General features: G+C 39.1%; 1 protein-coding gene across 3 annotated transcripts in view; it reads left to right on the top strand.

Moving 5' to 3' along the window:
* The window catches only part of PLA2G7 (phospholipase A2 group VII), a 77938-nt gene that overhangs the window by 38825 nt on the left and 16647 nt on the right, over positions 1 to 22466 (top strand). For all 3 annotated transcript variants that reach the window (XM_066596374.1, XM_066596383.1, XM_066596366.1), the window contains exons 4-8: positions 4400 to 4493; positions 6899 to 6967; positions 9841 to 9994; positions 10972 to 11085; positions 12363 to 12454. In XM_066596374.1, coding sequence (XP_066452471.1) covers positions 4400 to 4493; positions 6899 to 6967; positions 9841 to 9994; positions 10972 to 11085; positions 12363 to 12454 — 523 coding nt within the window. The remainder of the gene's footprint in view (positions 1 to 4399; positions 4494 to 6898; positions 6968 to 9840; positions 9995 to 10971; positions 11086 to 12362; positions 12455 to 22466) is intronic.

Genomic DNA, 22466 nt, shown 5'->3' with positions numbered 1-22466 from the left:
CATGACAGCCGGGGCCTTCTGAAAGGTGTCATGCCTGTAGAATGGCTTGATAGAATGCCTGCCTGATTGCAGTATGATGTAATGCATCACGTCGTCAGAAAAAAAAAAGCCAGAAATGTGCTTTTTTGGTCACCCTGTCTCCAAGAAAAAATGCAATGAAAAGCGATCAAAGAGTTGTATGTATTCCAAAATGGTACCAACACAAACTACAGGACATCCAGCAAAAAATGATCCCTTACACAACTATGTCAACGAAATAATAAAAAAAGTTATTGCGCACAGAAAATGGCAGCAGAAAATAATTTAAAAAAATTAACTGTCATTGAAAAAAAAAATAAAAGTAGTACAGCAAAAGAAAACTGTAGTTATCGTACTGACCCATAGAATAAGGTTAGCAGGTCATTTGTGCGCCGTAGAAACAAGAGGCACCGAAAGATGGCAGAATTTCATTTTTTTCCCCCATTTCTCTCCATTTAGAATTTTTTCAAAGTTTCTCAGTATATTATAGGGCACACTAAATAATACGATTAAAAAATACAACTCGTTCCGCAAAAAACAACCCTCAGAAATCTATGTCGATGGATGGATAAATAAAGGAGTTACGATTTTTTAAAAGGAGGGAGGGGGGTGGTTGGGTGGAAAAAAAAAACTTTGGCACTAAGGGGTTAAAACGGGTCTTTGGGGGGGGGATATTTTTTAAACTGAATTTTTTTTCTTTTAAAATAAACGTTATTGAACTTTTTTCAGTGCGATATTTTTTTTTGTCCCTAAAGAAGACTTCAAGATGCAATTGTCAAATCACTAGGATAATACCTTGCATTACTTATATAGACACTGGACACTTTGTCAGGCGTCTAGCTGCCATGGAAACCCATTGGTACCTTGCAATCACACTGTGGGGTGTAGATGGGTGACAGGAGGAGCCCCCTTTCTGTGTCCTCTGCTTACATGCTGCAGTTGCTGTTGATTGTTTGTTATGTAAGGTGTTAAACTGCCAGGATCTGAGGTTTCTCCGCTCCTGACAGTTAGAGCAGGAGCCTGGCTCTCAGTAGTTACCAAGCCACCACTTTAAAAATATGTGCAGGTTTAAAGCCCATTAGCGATGTCAGTAAAAAGGCACATTGCGGTCTCTAACGGCTAGTTCACACGGGCGTCATGTTGATACAAAGTAGGCGCATCAAAAAAATCGCATGTATTGGAACCAATGGATTCCTTCAGACAAACAATTTTTTGACGTGCTTAAAAAATTGTGTGTCAAAAGATAGAACACGGGCGCATTATTTTGACACTGAAATTTCTTTTGCGTCAGAAGATAGGTCTATGAAATCCTATGGTGCTATGAGCAGTAGTAGATGTGAGCTACAGATTTTTGCCATTTCCTGGACTTGTTCCCTCCGGAGTGTTCAGGGGTTGTTTGTGGCAGGGTATGGATTATTTCTGTACTTTGTAGCAGGCGTGCACCGTGCTATCAACAACAGCATGTAAATTAACAGGTTTCTGGCACAGGGACCAGTCAGGAGGGAAGAGGTAAAAGTCCAGTTCCACCTCATTGCATTAAAACATAGATACAGATATACAGTAGCAAGAAAAAGTAAGTTAACCCTTTGTAATAACCTGGATTTCTGCATTTGAGCGTTAGTAAAATGTGGTCTGATTTGTTATATAAGTCACAGTTCCAGACAAGCACACACAATTATACCGTCCATGTTTTATTGAACACATTGAGTAAACATCCAGAGTGCAGGGAGAAAAAGTAAGTGAATCCTTGCAGGTAATAATCTGTAGATCCCATTTAGAAGCAGTGACTTCCACCAAGCATTTCCTGAATCTGGAAATGAGATTTGCACGTTGAGGAGGCATTTTGGACCATTCTTCTCTGTAAATGTGTTTCAGTTCATTAATATTTCTAGGATGCCTTGTGTGCACAGCCCTCTTTCAGGTCATGCCACATCATCTCCATAGGGTGAAGGTCAGGACTGTGACTTGACCATTCCAAATCAGAAATCCTCTTTATCAACCATTCTTTTCTTGATTTACTTCTGCCAGTCAGTATTTTGATGCATGACCCAACTTCTCGTCCGCTTGAGGTCATGGGCCGCTGCCCTTACATTCTCCTCTAAAATGTTTTACTCAACCTTAGAATTCATTGCTGCATGAATGATCACAAGATGTCCAGGTCCCGAGGCCACAGACCATGATGCCTTCTCCGCCAGGCTTCACAGTTGGCATGAGGTTCTGGTGTTGGTGTGCCAAGCTGTTTTTCCAAACATAGTGATGTATATCTGTACTAAAAAAGTTCCACTTTTGTCTCATCTGTCCATAGAACATTTCCCAGAAGCATTGTGTAACATGCAGGTTGTCTCGATCAAACTGGAGACAGACAGTGCTTGTTCTGCATAGCAGCGGCTTCCTTTATGGTGTCCTTCCATATACACTATTCTTGTTCAGCTTTTTACTAATGGGTGACCTATGAACAGAGAGTCTACAGAGTATTCTGTAGGCATGTTGCATTTCCCTTCAGCTGCTTTTTCTTTAAGGATTGAAGGTTGGGCTCATAAAATGAACTTAATAAGACGACTTCCTAGTGTGAGCAGCAACACACCTCGGAATTTTCTCTATTTGTAGATAATTGGATTGATGTACACAAAGAGTCTTTTAGCTTTTTTGGCGTTTTCCAGCTTTGTATGTATATAACATGTCTTCTGAAAGTTGTTTGCATTGGTTTCCACTAACCATTCTTTCTTGAGAAGAACTGATTTGTCAGTAACAATTCTCTATGGGCCTTTATTTAATCACCCATTATTTTCTATGTGAATATAAAAAAAAAACGGATTGCATATAGCATGTGACATTGATCCATTTTAATGCATGTTAGGGCTTATTCAGACGACCGTATATCAGACGCGTATTCACGCCGGCCGATATACGATGTCTCTCTCTGCAGGGGGAGGAGGCTGGAAGAGCCAGGAGCAGTGCACTGAGCTCCCGCCCCCTCTCCGCCAACTCTGCGCCCCATCTCCGCCCCTCTGCACTATTTGCAATGAGGGAAGGCGGGATGGGGTGGGGCTAATTCTGGAATTTAGCCCCGCCTGCCACCTCTCATTGCAAATAGTGCAGGGGGGCTGGAGCTCAGAGCACTGCTCCTGGCTCTTCCAGCCTCCTTCCCCTGCAGAGAGAGATGCCGTATATCGGCCGGCGTGAATACGTGGACGATATACGGCTGTCTGAATAAGCCCTTACCGTAGGGACCACATGGGAAAAAAAAGAACCAGGAAATGCAGTGAAAATTGGATGTAAAACATTGCAAGTTGCACATAAAAATCTCAAAACTCATTAAATGCATTAAAATCGCATCAAAAACGGCCAGCGTTTCACTGATCAAAACTGCACTTGCCCGTGTGAATACTTCCTGATTTAAACACCTATTGCCAATTACCTCTTGGAGAAGTCATTAACATGGAAGTTCACTTGCTTTTCGCGGCACTGTGGATGATTAGTCGGTCTGTTCAATAAGATATGAATGGTATAACTTTTTATATGTCGCTCGTTAGATTGTGTTTGTCTATATTGTGACTAATATAACAATCAGACCACATTTGTTACATAATCAATGCAGAATTCCTGGTAATCCCCAAGGACATTACAGCGGTTGTAATAATAATAAATAATAATAATCTTTATTTGTATAGCGCCAACTTATTCCGCAGCGCTTTCAGGCATGGATAAATGCAAAACAATACAACAATTACAATATGAGGTACATTGGGTTAAACACAAATGGGTTGGGGGTGGTACAGGAGGTGGGGAACACAGGCAATAGGAAATTTCCTGTACAGATCATTTATTAGAAAGCAAACAAGGAGGGGCAGGGGACTAGGTCAGGAGAGTTGGTATGCTTCCCTGAAGAGGTGCGTTTTTAAGGCACGTCTGAAATTTCGTGCAGCGGGAATTGTCCGGATGCCTTGGGGTAGAGCGTTCCATAGGATGGGTGCTGCTCTGGTGAAGTCCTGTATGCGAGCATGTGAGGTTCGTATTACAGGGGTGTTTAGTCAGTGTGTTAGCCGATCGGAGTGAGCGGGCTGGGTGGTGTACTGACAGTAGGGAGGCGATGTATGGTGGCGCAGCGCCATGCAGAGCTTTGTGAGTGAGGTAGAGGAGTTTAAATTTAGTTCTGCAGTGGATGGGCAGCCAATGCAGCGACTGGCATAATGCAGAGGCGTCTGAATAACGACTGGATAGAAAAATGAGTCTAGCGGTTGTGAGCAGATATGGCACTTTTTGTTTGCTCTCAATTCCCCAAGACTAATATTTCAGGGAAATAAAAGGGGCACGCACAAGACCTTACATGTCCTGCTTCACCTCACTACAGTCTGACAGATGACGTCTCTCTTCTATGTAGGTTCCGTTAAATGTCCTGCGAAGATGAACGCACCTTTCAAGCCAGGAGATAAATATCCTTTGGTTATATTCTCCCACGGCCTTGGAGCTTTCAGGTAATGACTATATTGTGCATCAGCGTGAATCTGTCATTGTACAAAACCCCAAAGCTGCTGGATTTGCAGTGAGATCTGATAACTCTGCAGACACATCACACTAAGCTGAACTCGCTCTTATTAAATGACGCGTGCTTAGTGACGTGGTTCATAATCTTGCTACCGATAAGATTAGAGTTAAACAGTCACCAACTTTCAAACCACTTTTACTTACATGATAACCAATGTGATAACTAACAAAATGCAATTTATTTACTTAAAAAGACATTTTCTGTGCTGAAAAATTTCTCTATAGCGCTGACCACTAGGGGTCTTCCTTCTACAAGCCGATTTTGTTAACTTTCGCTCATTCGAACAATAATCGTTCCGTCTAAACGCACCCTAACTTGCTATTCACTGCCTCCAGTCAAGTAAGCCTATCTCCATTACTAGAGTTGGCAGGACAGAGAACAGGAAGCGTTGTAGGGAGATGAGGAGGTCTATGAAAGCATAGAGGTGGGCAGAGGAAGGACAGAATCAAAGACTCATAGATGTGCTTAGAGCTAATGGTAAGTAATTTACTGCTAGCTATTCACATCTCCACTGCTCAGTCCTGCCGTACACTTTTACGTAATGATACTATGTCCATGTATTTTGTGTAAGACAGAGATCTGAATGTCCAGTTCTCTCTGTACAGTCTATAGTAGTGTTTCTCAACTCCAGTCCTCACGCCCCCCCAACAGGTCATGTATTAAGTATTTCCTTAGTATTGCACAGGTAATTATTGTCGGTGCCTCAGACATTGCCACAGGTGTTCTTACTATAGGATATCCTGAAAACATGACCAGTTGGAGGCGCTATAGACTGGAGTTGAGAAACACTGGTCTATAGGACACAGCATAGCAGTCAGTTTTCTCCATTTTGGAAAGAACTGAGAACTAGATATGCAGCCTGTAAAGGGAGGGGGGAAGTTCAGGATACAAGTCATAATGGCTAGAAGAATGTTACTCCTCGTCTTCACATGTGGCAACTTATTCTGAAGAGATAGTTGCACTTTAAATGGGATGTAGCATTAGAAAATTACCTATGCTTAACATAAAAACTTCATTTAAACAATATTTTTAAAGAATTTGTGATATTGTTTTTAATTTTCTTAAAAAATCGTAATATCCTGCAGTTTTCACACTGATCACTAAGCCAAATAATAATCTAAAACTTCCTGTTCTGTAGAGAAAACTTCTCAACGGTCATCTCATTACCATCATAGACAGGAGTACAGTGAAAGGTAACACCTATATATAGATGATATAGGATTCACCATTCATAATAGGTAAGGGTCACAGCCAACCTCCTCCTCTTTGCGCAGGTCACAGAGCATGCCCACAACACTTCCATGGAAGTCGAGTGAACAGAACAGAGTAGCAGCTGGGACCAGATGGCTACCATCTATCAGGGATTAGAAAATAGAATGTTTTATTTAGTTCTAATTAGTAAAAAAAACAACAACAAAGTGACCTAGTTCTTTAAGGTTATAGTAACATATGGTAGAAGGTAGTAAAGGAGTGTTCCCATCTTAAGCATTGATGTCTGATAGGTGCAGCCTGCCCTCCACATCTTCCAGACCGTTCCATAGAGAGAAGGCCATATCTGAGTGCTTCCCTGCCCATTGAAGTCTAGGACCTGTGTCACATTAATGCTTTTGCGCAGCATTTTCCACGCATGATGCACAGTGAATAGAACCCATTGATTTCAATGGGTTCGTTCTCAAGCACTTATTTTGTGTGTGCACTTCGTTTTCTCAAACAAATGCGTAGTATGCCCTACTTTCCTGCACATTTGTATAAGGAAGGGGCACATACTGCCCACTATTTTCTACGAGAGCCTTAAAATGAAAAAAAAAACCAAAACCAATTGCATTTCCATGCCATGCGAGTTGCATTAGAGTGTGATCCATCTTTAAAGCATTATTACTATGGGAACCACATGCTTTTGTTTTGTTTTTTTTCACGCTTGTGAAAAATGGATGTAAATGTGATGCGGATCGTGCGGTCTTTGTCCATACACGTACAATACGTTTTTGTGATAGTGCCATGACCTTGCAGGTAAAACTGTCTGTTTTTCACTGGCCTACATGAATACACCCTTATTCTGTGGAATGATAATCCCCTTTTAAAGGGATACATATGGTCAGGAACAATACTGAGGTAGACTCTGGGCTTTATAATGATAGTATATATTAAAGGGACTAACGGGTGCCGAGAACACATTCTGCACACTACTACGCCGCCATCTGAAAAGTTGACGCAAGGCACGATGAATTTTTTGTTTCATGCGGGCATCAGTTTACATCAGTTGTATCATGATCAGCTTTTATCTAGGGGCTTTGCTCTGTTACCTGCTTTATTGTGTTGCCTTTCTCCCTGCAGGACCTTGTATTCTGCCATCTGTATTGGGCTGGCCTCACAGGGGATTGTAGTTGCTGCAGTGGAACACAGGTAATTCTAGTATGGTACAGTGTGCAGGCTGCTATTTTTCATGGTCATATTTTGCATATACAAGGGTGGCAATTGGCGGGTAGATCTTTCCATGGCGTCAGCAACCCCTAGCCTCCATGTGCACTGCCCTATCATGTCTGTATAATTGAGTAGTGTGCATAACATTCTTCCAATATAAATCTTTAGCCACCACCCCATAACAGATCCAACTTGCTGCAGTATCTTTATAACAATACCAGCATGCACTAGTGCCCCCCACTACTGCGCGTGGCTTTTGCCTATTGACAGGGTTAAATCTGCATGCGGATCTGCAGCAAAAACCACAATAAAAGAGCTGCAGATAAAAGAGCTGCTGTGGTTTTACAGGCGCATTCTGTACAGAAACTTCCACTGTGGAATCCGCGATGTGAACATACTCTTATACTCATATCGCAATCCCAGTCTCCTCACTTGTTCTCTTTCAATGTTGGAACCAACGACGGAGTAAGAGGTCTCCAGGCTGCTCTCCGCCGCACGCCACACCACCTGCGCTAGCGACTCTCTCACCTCCTCCGGTCCCTCTCCCTGACTGTCATCATCACATCACCACCATCTGCAACCTCTCCCTAACCTCTTGCACCTTCCCCTTCTCATTTAAACACGCCATTATATCCCTGCTACTAAAAAACCCAACCCTCGACCCATCTCAAACCTCCCCTTCATCTCCAAGTTACTAGAACGCCTCGTCTACTTCCGCCTCACACGCTTTCTCTCTGACAATTCTCTCCTTGCCCCCTCCAGTCTGTTGTCCACCCTCTACACTCGACAGAACCCGAGTATCAAATGACCTGATGATGGCAAAGTCTAGAGGCGACTACTCCCTACTAATCCTCCTTGACCTCTCCGCTGCGTTTTACACTGTCGACCATGACCATCTACTTGCTATGCTCTGCTCTATCAGCCTAAAGCACACTGCTCTCTCCTGGTTCTCCTCCTACCTCTGACTATTCTTTCAGCATCTCCTTTGCTGGCTCTATCTCCTCTCCACTTCTTCTCGCTGTTGGGTTACTCCCAGGGCTCGGTCCTTGGTCCCCTTCTCTTCTCTGTCTACACAGCCCCAATTGGACAAACCATCCACAAATTCGGCCTCCAATACCATCTCTACGCTGACGACACCAAACTATACACCTCCTCTTGTAAGATCTCTGAACCATTCCTCCAAAATATCACTGACTGTTTGTCCGCTGTCTCGAATACTAGGTCCTCCCTTTTTCTCAAACTTAATCTCTCTGAAACTGACCTTCTCGTCTTTCCGCCTTCCAACTGACCTCCCCTTAACATCTCCATTTCAGTGTCTGGCACCATCATAACCCCCAGACAGCACACCTGCTGCCTCGGGGTCACACTGGACTCTGACCTCTACTTTACCCCCCCACATCCAATCTCTGGCCCTAACATGCCATCTGCACCTCAGAAATATTGCTAAATCCGTCCGTTCCTCACCACGGACACCCTAAAGATACTCGTTGTTGTCCTCATCCATTCCTGACTCGACTACTGCAACTCGTTACTCGTTGGCCTCCCTGCACAAGGCTCTCCGCTCTCCAATCCATCCTAAATACAGCAGCTAGGCTCGTTTTTTTATCCAGCCGTTACTCAGATGCCTCTGCACTATGCCAGTTACTGCACTGGCTGCCCATCCACTGCAGAACTAAATTTAAACTCATCACCCTCACCCACAATGCTCTCCATGGCGCCGCGCCACCATACATCACCTCCCTCCTGTCCGTACATCACCCAGCCAGCACACTCCGATCCGCTGCCACACTCAGACTAAACATCCCTCTCATACAAACCTCACATGCTCGCCTACAGGACTTCACCAGAGCAGCATCCATCCTCTGGAACGCTCTACCCCAAGGCAACCGGACAATTCCCCATGCACCGAAGTTCAAACGTACCTTAAAAACGCACCTCTTCAGGGAGGCATAGCAAATCTCCTGACCTAGTCCCCCGCCCCTCCCTATGGCTCCCCACACCATCCTCCCTGCTTACCTTTAATAACTGATTTCCACATGTAACTCCTGTTCTGCCTGTGATCCCCCAATGCCTTATCTCTCCCCCCTCTTGTACCTTCTCTATCACCCCCACCCTTTTTCTTTCAAACTGATTCTATACCACCTGTAATTATTGTATTGTCTGTGTTGTGTCATGCTTGAAAGCGCTGCGGAATAAGTTGGCGCTATACAAATAAAGATTATTTTTACTTGGCATGCTAGTTCATCCTGACTAAAAGTACTTTGATTTGTGGGTTTCTACTATTTCGGACATGTTTATCTCTCACAGGTGCAAACATCTGGGAAAAGCATAAGCAGCGGAAAGAGTTGGGCTACTTTCACACATAGTTAAAGGGTGTCCGGGTGTTATACAATGTTTAAAAAATAAATCCAATTCTGGTAAAATGGCAAAGTCAGCAGTACTTACCCCTGGAGATCCACCCCTGCAGACCTCCCAGTGCCCAGTGTTTGTTTTGAAACAGCTACCACGAAACCGATGCAACAATCAGGGCTGCAGTGCTCACGTGCCATTTTCCCGGAATCACCGCTACGATGCTGTGAGCCGTGATACTAGAAAAACCCCTGACTGCTGCGGCCTCTGTTTAGCTGCAGTCTTTTGGTCATATTTCCTCATATATCAGCTGATTTAACACTTAGATCGGGACCTACTTATACCTACCAAAACCAAAAGAAGAAATATCACGGGTGTGACTATACATGTACTGTATTACAGTATGTCTATGGTTAGATTTAGAAAAGCCTGCTAAATGTTTCTTGCTTAGTGAAGAATCTTCTTAAAGCTCTGTATAAGACCTCTTTTACCTCTGTGTCGGGCAGGGATGAATCTGCATCGGCAACCTTTTACTTACGGGAACGCTCCTCCGCTGACAGCTGTGAGAATGACGTGGACTGTGAAGCTTTGGAGGAGGTCTGGCTGTACAACAAGTCTCCGAAACCAGGAGCAGATGAGTTTCCTCTGCGATTTGAACAGGTACTGAAGCATAACCATCGCTCAAGTTATCTCTTGTATGATTACATGTAATGTTTTCTTCTTTTTTTTTTTTTTGCAGTTTTTTTTGTATCGTATATACTCGGGTATAAGCCGAAGCACCTAATTTTACCACAAAAAACTGGAAAATTAGGTGCCTCAAGTATAGGGCCTAGCTAGACTAGATAAAAAAAACCCGCAATACTCACCTCCTAGCCGGCGTCTTGTGTCCCCGGCGGTGTGTCAAGCTGCTCTGTAATTCTCCCCGCTGTCATCTCTGTGATTGGATCGAGCGCCAGCCAATCACAGTCATTCAGCGATGTCATTCACTGAATGTCTGTAAATTGTCGAAGGCTGGCTGTCATTGGCTGGTGCTCAATCCAATCACAGCACTTACTAGCTGACAGCGGGGAATTCAAAGCCAAGCAGAGAGATGACAGTGGGGAGAATTACAGAGCAGCTTGCTGCACCGCCGGGGACACAGACGCCGGCTGAGAGTATTGCTTTTTTTTTTTACCTTGTCCCTCACTGGAGTATAAGCCAAGGGTCTTTTTCAGCATAAAAAATGTGCTGAAAAAGTTGGCTTATACTCAAGTATATACGGTAACTGTTTATCAAAAATGTATATCAAATTTGGCTCTGATTATGATTAAAACTGTAAAAAAAAAAATTGTCACTGTTGAATTCCCACAATGCATTGCTCTCTAGTAAAAAGTAAGCAGCAGATTACAGAATATAGATGATTAGAGAACAAAACACAGATACTGTTGACTTGTTCTCTACACAACCTTGAATATGTTTTACCACTGATGATGGTTTGTGTGGCAAATACTATAGTAAGACCCACGGTGAGGAAAGCATGAGGTCTGGCCTCTCTTACGTGTACAAATATTTGGGTGGGAACCTCTGTATTTTCTGTCCCTTTGCATTAACTTCACTGTGTAGACTTGAATTACTAACGCTGCTTTTTCTACCTGTAGGTCCAGAAGAGAGCTGATGAATGCTTACAAGCCTTAGACCTGATGCTGGACATCAATGCTGGGAAACCAGTTACGAACGCATTGTCATCCAACTTTGACTGGTCGTTATTAAAGGTTTGTAAAGGAAAAGAGCGCAGTGTAATTCTTGGGGGTGGCAGCCATTTTTTATTTTGTGGACTTAATACACAAACACCAGAAAGTCCACACTGTCAGTATAAAGACATGCTTATTATGCGGCACGATTTACTGCAGCTTTACCTCTGCGGATTGTGGATATCTGTATTCTGTTTCAAGTAGCATTGAAGTCTATGAAGAAATTGTGGATGTGTAAAGTATTTCTGCCGCGTGCGTATTACTCCGTGCATGAATCGCATATTTTTTCCCCCAAAGTCTTACATGGTGCAAATATTTGCAAAGAAAATATGCAGATGTGATACAATATGTGAATTTAATCTTTAAAGGGATTTTCTGATGTCAAGTAGATTGCGGCCAGATCTCAAAACGTCTGTTCTGCGGATGCCTGGTATGATAGTGCAGCTCCTATTCACTTCAGTAGGAGAAGGGAGAAATACCCTATCGGGCCACTACAGGACAGACGGCATAAAGAGTCTTTGGGTTGTGCCACTGCGCCTTCACATCAATTAAATACTTGGATGTTACCCACATGTATACATTACATTTCCTGCTCATGGTATCTGAGATGGGGAAGTAACTAAATATTTCATAATCTGAGTGTTTATGGGGCTGTGCAAGAGTTGTAAAACAGTTGCATTCTAGTATTACAGTTCAGCTCCATTAAAGTGAATAGGAACTTGGTGTGTAATACCAAGTCAGACCACTAGACTAGGATTATAGCTGCCTGCTTCTGGCACAAATCTACTGCAGTCAGTAGTGCAACAGCCTCAGCTAATCAGTGGGGGTCCTGCTTGGCGGATGCCAGACGATGGGCCTATCCTTATGATAGGCCATCAATATTTTAGAGCTCGACAACCCCTTCTATGCCGGTGGAAGGATGCTTAATTTCTGTTTACTTTGTGATACTCTTCCCTTTTTGGCTTTTTAATTAATTTTTTAATGTAAATGTAATCTATTGTGGAGGTGATATTGTTATGGACTAACCAGAAAAAATATTTGCAAGATTTCAGAGTATAGAAGCCCCTTTCATCAGTTAACAAACGAACGACTGAGAGAAAAACGCAGCATTTAAAGAGGTCACCCCAAGGCGTTATCGGTCATAAAGGGACAATTTCTGTTATGCAGGAAAATATTTTGGGTTCTTGCACCACGATTTAATGTGTGGCTTTACAGGCAACAGCACTTCTGAAGTTGTCATATACTATAGTATAGTCTCCTACCAATTTTCTATTGTATATTTTTTATTTTAATTTAAGGATTCTATTGATGATCAAAAAGCGGCAGTGGCAGGACATTCATTTGGTGCAGCGACAGCAATCAAAGCTCTCGGAAGGGATTCACGGTTTAGGTAAGAATCCGTATAACAATGAGGAAGATTTACATCATAATGAAACTGAAATACTGAAAAGTAAATTCAACATACACAAAAAATTTGTATCCTTGTACATAGGGGGCAGTATTATAGTAGTTATATTCTTGTACATAGGAGGCAGTATTATAGTAGTTATATTCTTGTACATAGGGAGCAGTATTATAGTAGTTATATTCTTGTATATAGGAGGCAGTATTATAGTAGTTATATTCTTGTACATAGGGGCAGTATTATCGCAGTTATATTTTTGTACATAGGGGGCAGTATTATAGTAGTTATATTCTTGTACATAGGGGGCAGTATTATAGTAGTTATATTCTTGTACATAGGGGGCAGTATTATATTAGTTATATTCTTGTACATAGGAGGCAGTATTACAGTGTTATATTCTTGTACATAGGGGGCAGTATTATAGTAGTTATATTCTTGTACATAGGGAGCAGTATTATAGTAGTTATATTCTTGTACATAGGGGCAGTATTACAGCAGTTATATTCTTGTACATAGGAGCAGTATTATAGTAGTTATATTCTTGTATATAGGGGGCAGTATTATAGTAGTTATATTATTGTACATAGGGGGCAGTATTATAGTAGTTATATTCTTGTACATAGGGAGCAGTATTATAGTAGTTATATTCTTGTACATAGGGAGCAGTATTATAGTAGTTATATTCTTGTACATAGGGAGCAGTATTATAGTAGTTATATTCTTGTACATAGGGGGCAGTATTATAGCAGTTATATTCTTGTACATAGGAGCAGTATTATAGTAGTTATATTCTTGTATATAGGGGGCAGTATTATAGTAGTTATATTCTTGTACATACGGGGCAGTATTATAGTAGTTATATTCTGGTACATAGGGGGAGTATTATAGTAGTTATATTCTTATACATAGTGGGCAGTATTATAGTAGTTATATTCTTGTACATAGGAGGCAGTATTATAGTAGTTATATTCTTGTACATAGGGAGCAGTATTATAGTAGTTATATTCTTGTACATAGGGAGCAGTATTATAGTAGTTATATTCTTGTACATAGGGAGCAGTATTATAGTAGTTATATTCTTGTACATAGGGGGCAGTATTATAGCAGTTATATTCTTGTACATAGGAGCAGTATTATAGTAGTTATATTCTTGTATATAGGGGGCAGTATTATAGTAGTTATATTCTTGTTCATACGGGGCAGTATTATAGTAGTTATATTCTGGTACATAGGGGGAGTATTATAGTAGTTATATTCTTATACATAGTGGGCAGTATTATAGTAGTTATATTCTTGTACATAGGAGGCAGTATTATAGTAGTTATATTCTTGTACATAGGGGCAGTATTATAGTAGTTATATTCTTGTACATAGGGGCAGTATTATAGTAGTTATATTCTTGTATATAGGGGGCAGTATTATAGTAGTTATATTCTTGTACATAGGGGGCAGTATTATAGTAGTTATATTCTTGTACATAGGGGGCAGTATTATAGTAGTTATATTCTGGTACATAGGGGGAGTATTATAGTAGTTATATTCTTATACATAGTGGGCAGTATTATAGTAGTTATATTCTTGTACATAGAAGGCAGTATTATAGTAGTTATATTCTTGTACATAGGGGCAGTATTATAGTAGTTATATTGTTGTACATATGGAGCAGTATTATAGTAGTTATATTCTTGTACATAGGGGGGAGTATTATAGTAGCTATATTCTTGTACATACGAGGCAGTATTATAGTAGCTATATTCTTGTACATACGAGGCAGTATTATAGTAGCTATATTTTTGTACATACGAGGCAGTATTATAGTAGTTATATTCTTGTACATAGGGAGCAGTATTATAGTAGTTATATTTTTGTACATAGGGGGCAGTATTATAGTAGTTATATTCTTGTACATAGTAGGCAGTATTATAGTAGTTATATTCTTATACATAGGGGCAGTATTATAGTAGCTATATTCTTGTACATAGGGGCAGTATTACAGTGTTATATTCTTGTACATAGGGGGCAGTATTATAGTAGTTATATTCTTGTACATAGGGGCAGTATTACAGTGTTATATTCTTGTACATAGGGGGGAGTATTATAGTAGTTATATTCTTGTACATAGGAGGCAGTATTATAGTAGTTATATTCTTGTACATAGGGGGCCGTATTATAGTAGTATTATTCTTGTACATAGGGGGCAGTATTATAGTAGTATTATTCTTGTACATAGGGGGCAGTATTAAAGTAGTTATATTCTTGTACATAGGAGGCAGTATTATAGTAGTTATATCCTTGTACATGGGAGGCAGTATTATAGTAGTTATATTCTTGTTCATAGGGGGCAGTATTATAGTAGTTATATTCTTGTACATAGGGGGCAGTATTATAGTAGTTATATTCTTGTACATAGGGGGCAGTATTATAGTAGTTATATCCTTGTACATGGGAGGCAGTATTGTTCATAGGGGGCAGTATTATAGTAGTTATATTCTTGTACATAGGAGGCAGTATTATAGTGGTTATATTCTTGTACATAGGAGCAGCATTACAGTGTTATATTCTTGTACGCGGGGCAGTATTATAGTAGTTATATTCTTGTACACGGGGCAGTATTATAGTAGTTATATTCTTGTACATAGGAGGCAGTATTATAGTGGTTATATTCTTGTACATAGGAGCAGCATTACAGTGTTATATTCTTGTACACGGGGCAGTATTATAGTAGTTATATTCTTGTACATAGGGGGCAGTATTATAGTAGTTATATTCTTGTACATAGGGAGCAGTATTATAGTAGTTATATTCTTGTACATAGGGAGCAGTATTATAGTAGTTATATTCTTGTACATAGGGGGCAGTATTATAGCAGTTATATTCTTGTACATAGGAGCAGTATTATAGTAGTTATATTCTTGTATACAGGGGGCAGTATTATAGTAGTTATATTCTTGTACATAGGGGGCAGTATTATAGTAGTTATATTCTGGTACATAGGGGGAGTATTATAGTAGTTATATTCTTATACATAGTGGGCAGTATTATAGTAGTTATATTCTTGTACATAGGAGGCAGTATTATAGTAGTTATATTCTCGTACATAGGGGCAGTATTATAGTAGTTATATTCTTGTACATAGGGGCAGTATTATAGTAGTTATATTCTTGTATATAGGGGGCAGTATTATAGTAGTTATATTCTTGTACATAGGGGGCAGTATTATAGTAGTTATATTCTTGTACATAGGGAGCAGTATTATAGTAGTTATATTCTTGTACATAGGGAGCAGTATTATAGTAGTTATATTCTTGTACATAGGGGCAGTATTACAGCAGTTATATTCTTGTACATAGGAGCAGTATTATAGTAGTTATATTCTTGTATATAGGGGGCAGTATTATAGTAGTTATATTATTGTACATAGGGGGCAGTATTATAGTAGTTATATTCTTGTACATAGGGAGCAGTATTATAGTAGTTATATTCTTGTACATAGGGAGCAGTATTATAGTAGTTATATTCTTGTACATAGGGAGCAGTATTATAGTAGTTATATTCTTGTACATAGGGGGCAGTATTATAGCAGTTATATTCTTGTACATAGGAGCAGTATTATAGTAGTTATATTCTTGTATATAGGGGGCAGTATTATAGTAGTTATATTCTTGTACATACGGGGCAGTATTATAGTAGTTATATTCTGGTACATAGGGGGAGTATTATAGTAGTTATATTCTTATACATAGTGGGCAGTATTATAGTAGTTATATTCTTGTACATAGGAGGCAGTATTATAGTAGTTATATTCTTGTACATAGGGGCAGTATTATAGTAGTTATATTCTTGTACATAGGGGCAGTATTATAGTAGTTATATTCTTGTATATAGGGGGCAGTATTATAGTAGTTATATTCTTGTACATAGGGGGCAGTATTATAGTAGTTATATTCTTGTACATAGGGGGCAGTATTATAGTAGTTATACTCTGGTACATAGGGGGAGTATTATAGTAGTTATATTCTTATACATAGTGGGCAGTATTATAGTAGTTATATTCTTGTACATAGAAGGCAGTATTATAGTAGTTATATTCTTGTACATAGGGGCAGTATTATAGTAGTTATATTGTTGTACATATGGAGCAGTATTATAGTAGTTATATTCTTGTACATAGGGGGGAGTATTATAGTAGCTATATTCTTGTACATACGAGGCAGTATTATAGTAGCTATATTCTTGTACATACGAGGCAGTATTATAGTAGCTATATTTTTGTACATACGAGGCAGTATTATAGTAGTTATATTCTTGTACATAGGGAGCAGTATTATAGTAGTTATATTTTTGTACATAGGGGGCAGTATTATAGTAGTTATATTCTTGTACATAGTAGGCAGTATTATAGTAGTTATATTCTTATACATAGGGGCAGTATTATAGTAGCTATATTCTTGTACATAGGGGCAGTATTACAGTGTTATATTCTTGTACATAGGGGGCAGTATTATAGTAGTTATATTCTTGTACATAGGGGCAGTATTACAGTGTTATATTCTTGTACATAGGGGGGAGTATTATAGTAGTTATATTCTTGTACATAGGAGGCAGTATTATAGTAGTTATATTCTTGTACATAGGAGGCAGTATTATAGTAGTTATATTCTTGTACATAGGGAGCAGTATTATAGTAGTTATATTCTTGTACATAGGGAGCAGTATTATAGTAGTTATATTCTTGTACATAGGGAGCAGTATTATAGTAGTTATATTCTTGTACATAGGGGGCAGTATTATAGCAGTTATATTCTTGTACATAGGAGCAGTATTATAGTAGTTATATTCTTGTATATAGGGGGCAGTATTATAGTAGTTATATTCTTGTACATACGGGGCAGTATTATAGTAGTTATATTCTGGTACATAGGGGGAGTATTATAGTAGTTATATTCTTATACATAGTGGGCAGTATTATAGTAGTTATATTCTTGTACATAGGAGGCAGTATTATAGTAGTTATATTCTTGTACATAGGGGCAGTATTATAGTAGTTATATTCTTGTACATAGGGGCAGTATTATAGTAGTTATATTCTTGTATATAGGGGGCAGTATTATAGTAGTTATATTCTTGTACATAGGGGGCAGTATTATAGTAGTTATATTCTGGTACATAGGGGGAGTATTATAGTAGTTATATTCTTATACATAGTGGGCAGTATTATAGTAGTTATATTCTTGTACATAGAAGGCAGTATTATAGTAGTTATATTCTTGTACATAGGGGCAGTATTATAGTAGTTATATTGTTGTACATATGGAGCAGTATTATAGTAGTTATATTCTTGTACATAGGGGAGAGTATTATAGTAGCTATATTCTTGTACATACGAGGCAGTATTATAGTAGCTATATTCTTGTACATACGAGGCAGTATTATAGTAGCTATATTTTTGTACATACGAGGCAGTATTATAGTAGTTATATTCTTGTACATAGGGAGCAGTATTATAGTAGTTATATTTTTGTACATAGGGGGCAGTATTATAGTAGTTATATTCTTGTACATAGTAGGCAGTATTATAGTAGTTATATTCTTATACATAGGGGCAGTATTATAGTAGCTATATTCTTGTACATAGGGGCAGTCTTACAGTGTTATATTCTTGTACATAGGGGGCAGTATTATAGTAGTTATATTCTTGTACATAGGGGCAGTATTACAGTGTTATATTCTTGTACATAGGGGGGAGTATTATAGTAGTTATATTCTTGTACATAGGAGGCAGTATTATAGTAGTTATATTCTTGTACATAGGGGGCCGTATTATAGTAGTATTATTCTTGTACATAGGGGGCAGTATTATAGTAGTATTATTCTTGTACATAGGGGGCAGTATTAAAGTAGTTATATTCTTGTACATAGGAGGCAGTATTATAGTAGTTATATCCTTGTACATGGGAGGCAGTATTATAGTAGTTATATTCTTGTTCATAGGGGGCAGTATTATAGTAGTTATATTCTTGTACATAGGGGGCAGTATTATAGTAGTTATATCCTTGTACATGGGAGGCAGTATTGTTCATAGGGGGCAGTATTATAGTAGTTATATTCTTGTACATAGGAGGCAGTATTATAGTGGTTATATTCTTGTACATAGGAGCAGCATTACAGTGTTATATTCTTGTACGCGGGGCAGTATTATAGTAGTTATATTCTTGTACACGGGGCAGTATTATAGTAGTTATATTCTTGTACATAGGAGGCAGTATTATAGTGGTTATATTCTTGTACATAGGAGCAGCATTACAGTGTTATATTCTTGTACACGGGGCAGTATTATAGTAGTTATATTCTTGTACATAGGGGGCAGTATTATAGTAGTTATATTCTTGTACATAGGGAGCAGTATTATAGTAGTTATATTCTTGTACATAGGGAGCAGTATTATAGTAGTTATATTCTTGTACATAGGGGGCAGTATTATAGCAGTTATATTCTTGTACATAGGAGCAGTATTATAGTAGTTATATTCTTGTATACAGGGGGCAGTATTATAGTAGTTATATTCTTGTACATAGGGGGCAGTATTATAGTAGTTATATTCTGGTACATAGGGGGAGTATTATAGTAGTTATATTCTTATACATAGTGGGCAGTATTATAGTAGTTATATTCTTGTACATAGGAGGCAGTATTATAGTAGTTATATTCTTGTACATAGGGGCAGTATTATAGTAGTTATATTCTTGTACATAGGGGCAGTATTATAGTAGTTATATTCTTGTATATAGGGGGCAGTATTATAGTAGTTATATTCTTGTACATAGGGGGCAGTATTATAGTAGTTATATTCTGGTACATAGGGGGAGTATTATAGTAGTTATATTCTTATACATAGTGGGCAGTATTATAGTAGTTATATTCTTGTACATAGGAGGCAGTAATATAGTAGTTATATTCTTGTACATAGGGGCAGTATTATAGTAGTTATATTGTTGTACATATGGAGCAGTATTATAGTAGTTATAGTCTTGTACATAGGGGGGAGTATTATAGTAGTTATATCCTTGTACATGGGAGGCAGTATTATAGTAGTTATATTCTTGTACATAGGAGGCAGTATTATAGTAGTTATATCCTTGTACATGGGAGGCAGTATTATAGTAGTTATATTCTTGTTCATAGGGGGCAGTATTACAGTAGTTATATTCTTGTACATAGGGGGCAGTATTATAGTAGTTATATTCTTGTACATAGGGGGCAGTATTATAGTTGTTATATCCTTGTACATGGGAGGCAGTATTGTTCATAGGGAGCAGTATTATAGTAGTTATAGTCTTGTACATAGGGGGGAGTATTATAGTAGTTATATCCTTGTACATGGGAGGCAGTATTATAGTAGTTATATTCTTGTACATAGGAGGCAGTATTATAGTAGTTATATCCTTGTACATGGGAGGCAGTATTATAGTAGTTATATTCTTGTACATAGGGGGCAGTATTATAGTAGTTATATTCTGGTACATAGGGGGAGTATTATAGTAGTTATATTCTTATACATAGTGGGCAGTATTATAGTAGTTATATTCTTGTACATAGGAGGCAGTAATATAGTAGTTATATTCTTGTACATAGGGGCAGTATTATAGTAGTTATATTGTTGTACATATGGAGCAGTATTATAGTAGTTATAGTCTTGTACATAGGGGGGAGTATTATAGTAGTTATATCCTTGTACATGGGAGGCAGTATTATAGTAGTTATATTCTTGTACATAGGAGGCAGTATTATAGTAGTTATATCCTTGTACATGGGAGGCAGTATTATAGTAGTTATATTCTTGTTCATAGGGGGCAGTATTACAGTAGTTATATTCTTGTACATAGGGGGCAGTATTATAGTAGTTATATTCTTGTACATAGGGGGCAGTATTATAGTTGTTATATCCTTGTACATGGGAGGCAGTATTGTTCATAGGGAGCAGTATTATAGTAGTTATAGTCTTGTACATAGGGGGGAGTATTATAGTAGTTATATCCTTGTACATGGGAGGCAGTATTATAGTAGTTATATTCTTGTACATAGGAGGCAGTATTATAGTAGTTATATCCTTGTACATGGGAGGCAGTATTATAGTAGTTATATTCTTGTTCATAGGGGGCAGTATTACAGTAGTTATATTCTTGTACATAGGGGGCAGTATTATAGTAGTTATATTCTTGTACATAGGGGGCAGTATTATAGTTGTTATATCCTTGTACATGGGAGGCAGTATTGTTCATAGGGGGCAGTATTATAGTAGTTATATTCTTGTACATAGGAGGCAGTATTATAGTGGTTATATTCTTGTACATAGGAGCAGCATTACAGTGTTATATTCTTGTACGCGGGGCAGTATTATAGTAGTTATATTCTTGTACACGGGGCAGTATTATAGTAGTTATATTCTTGTACATAGGAGGCAGTATTATAGTGGTTATATTCTTGTACATAGGAGCAGCATTACAGTGTTATATTCTTGTACACGGGGCAGTATTATAGTAGTTATATTCTTGTACACGGGGCAGTATTATAGTAGTTATATTCTTGTACACGGGGCAGTATTATAGTAGTTATATTCTTGTACACGGGGCAGTATTATAGTAGTTATATTCTTGTACACGGGGCAGTATTATAGTAGTTATATTCTTGTTCATAGGGGGCAGTATTATAGTAGCTATATTCTTGTACATACGAGGCAGTATTATAGTAGTTATATTCTTGTATATGTGGGACAGTATTATACTAGTTATATTCTTGTACATAAGGGGCAGTATTATAGTAGTTCTATTCTTGTCCATAGGAGAGGATAGACGTGTGCTTGTGAGCTCCCAGTAGGGAGGAGGCATGGCCTCTGACCCAGGAGGAAGTGAGTGCAGCTGGGCTGACGATCCTGGGAGAGCCCAGAGCCTGGAGTGTGGCTTGCAGCATGGAGATCAAGAAAGTGGTAACCAGGAAATGGTGGCTGGTGAGATTACTGAATCATGTAAAGCATTTGGATTGAGTATGAAAGTGACTAAGAAAAGTTTATTTAAACTGGAAAGACAAATTTTGAAGTTAAGAGAAGAGATTAAGATAGAGACGGATGCAAAGACAAAGCTGATGAAGTGTGAGTGCCTGGATAATTGCACACGTGAGCTCGCTATATTAAAGGAGCGACTAGACAAAGAAGCAAATGCAATACCTAAAGTAGAAAACTGGGCAATGGAGAAAAAGAGGGAGGCCAGAGTGCAAAATATGAAGAGGGAGGCCAGAGTGCAAAATATGAAGATTAAAGAAGTCATTGAGAAAAAAGGTACTGATTATAATGTTGTGTATGGTATGGTGGAGCAGGGAACCCCTCTGAGATGTGCGGGTGCAGCGCCTGGAGGGTCACTGAGTATGGGAGCTGAGCTATCAGACTCTGAAAATGCTGCTAATACTGAGGAGCAAAATGTGACAGCCAATAAGGGGTTAATTGCAAAGGACTCTGTTTGCAGTGCTGATGAAATGAATGCAAGTAGTAAACTGGTGTATGCTTCAGGTACTGACATTGTAAATGAAACACCGTGCAGTATAATGAGTGAAGAGACAACTGCATTGTCCGGAGTAGATATGGTGGAGATTTGTGAAGGTTCTCAGCCATCCGCAGAGGTGTGTGTACAGCAATATGCAGGACAGTCTCATACCACCGCAGGTGTGTCTGCAGGACAGTCTCATACCACCGCAGGTGTGTCTGCAGGACAGTCTCATACCACCGCAGGTGTGTCTGCAGGACAGTCTCATACCACCGCAGGTGTGTCTGCAGGACAGTGTGAAACCACCGCAGGTGTGTCTGCAGATCAATCAGGAGTCAGTAAGCCTGCTGATGAGGAAAGGTCAGGCACTCATCCCTTTGCTGACCGTCCACAATTCAACAGACTATTCTCCAATGTCACAAAGCCAGCTCCCCCTCCACCACAGAGGAGAAACGCTGTCAGGA

Source organism: Eleutherodactylus coqui, chromosome 1, assembly GCF_035609145.1.
Source record: "Eleutherodactylus coqui strain aEleCoq1 chromosome 1, aEleCoq1.hap1, whole genome shotgun sequence".
Lineage (NCBI taxonomy): Eukaryota > Metazoa > Chordata > Amphibia > Anura > Eleutherodactylidae > Eleutherodactylus > Eleutherodactylus coqui.
Note: the sequence above shows the minus strand (reverse complement) of the source record. Positions and strands in the feature narration are given on the sequence as shown.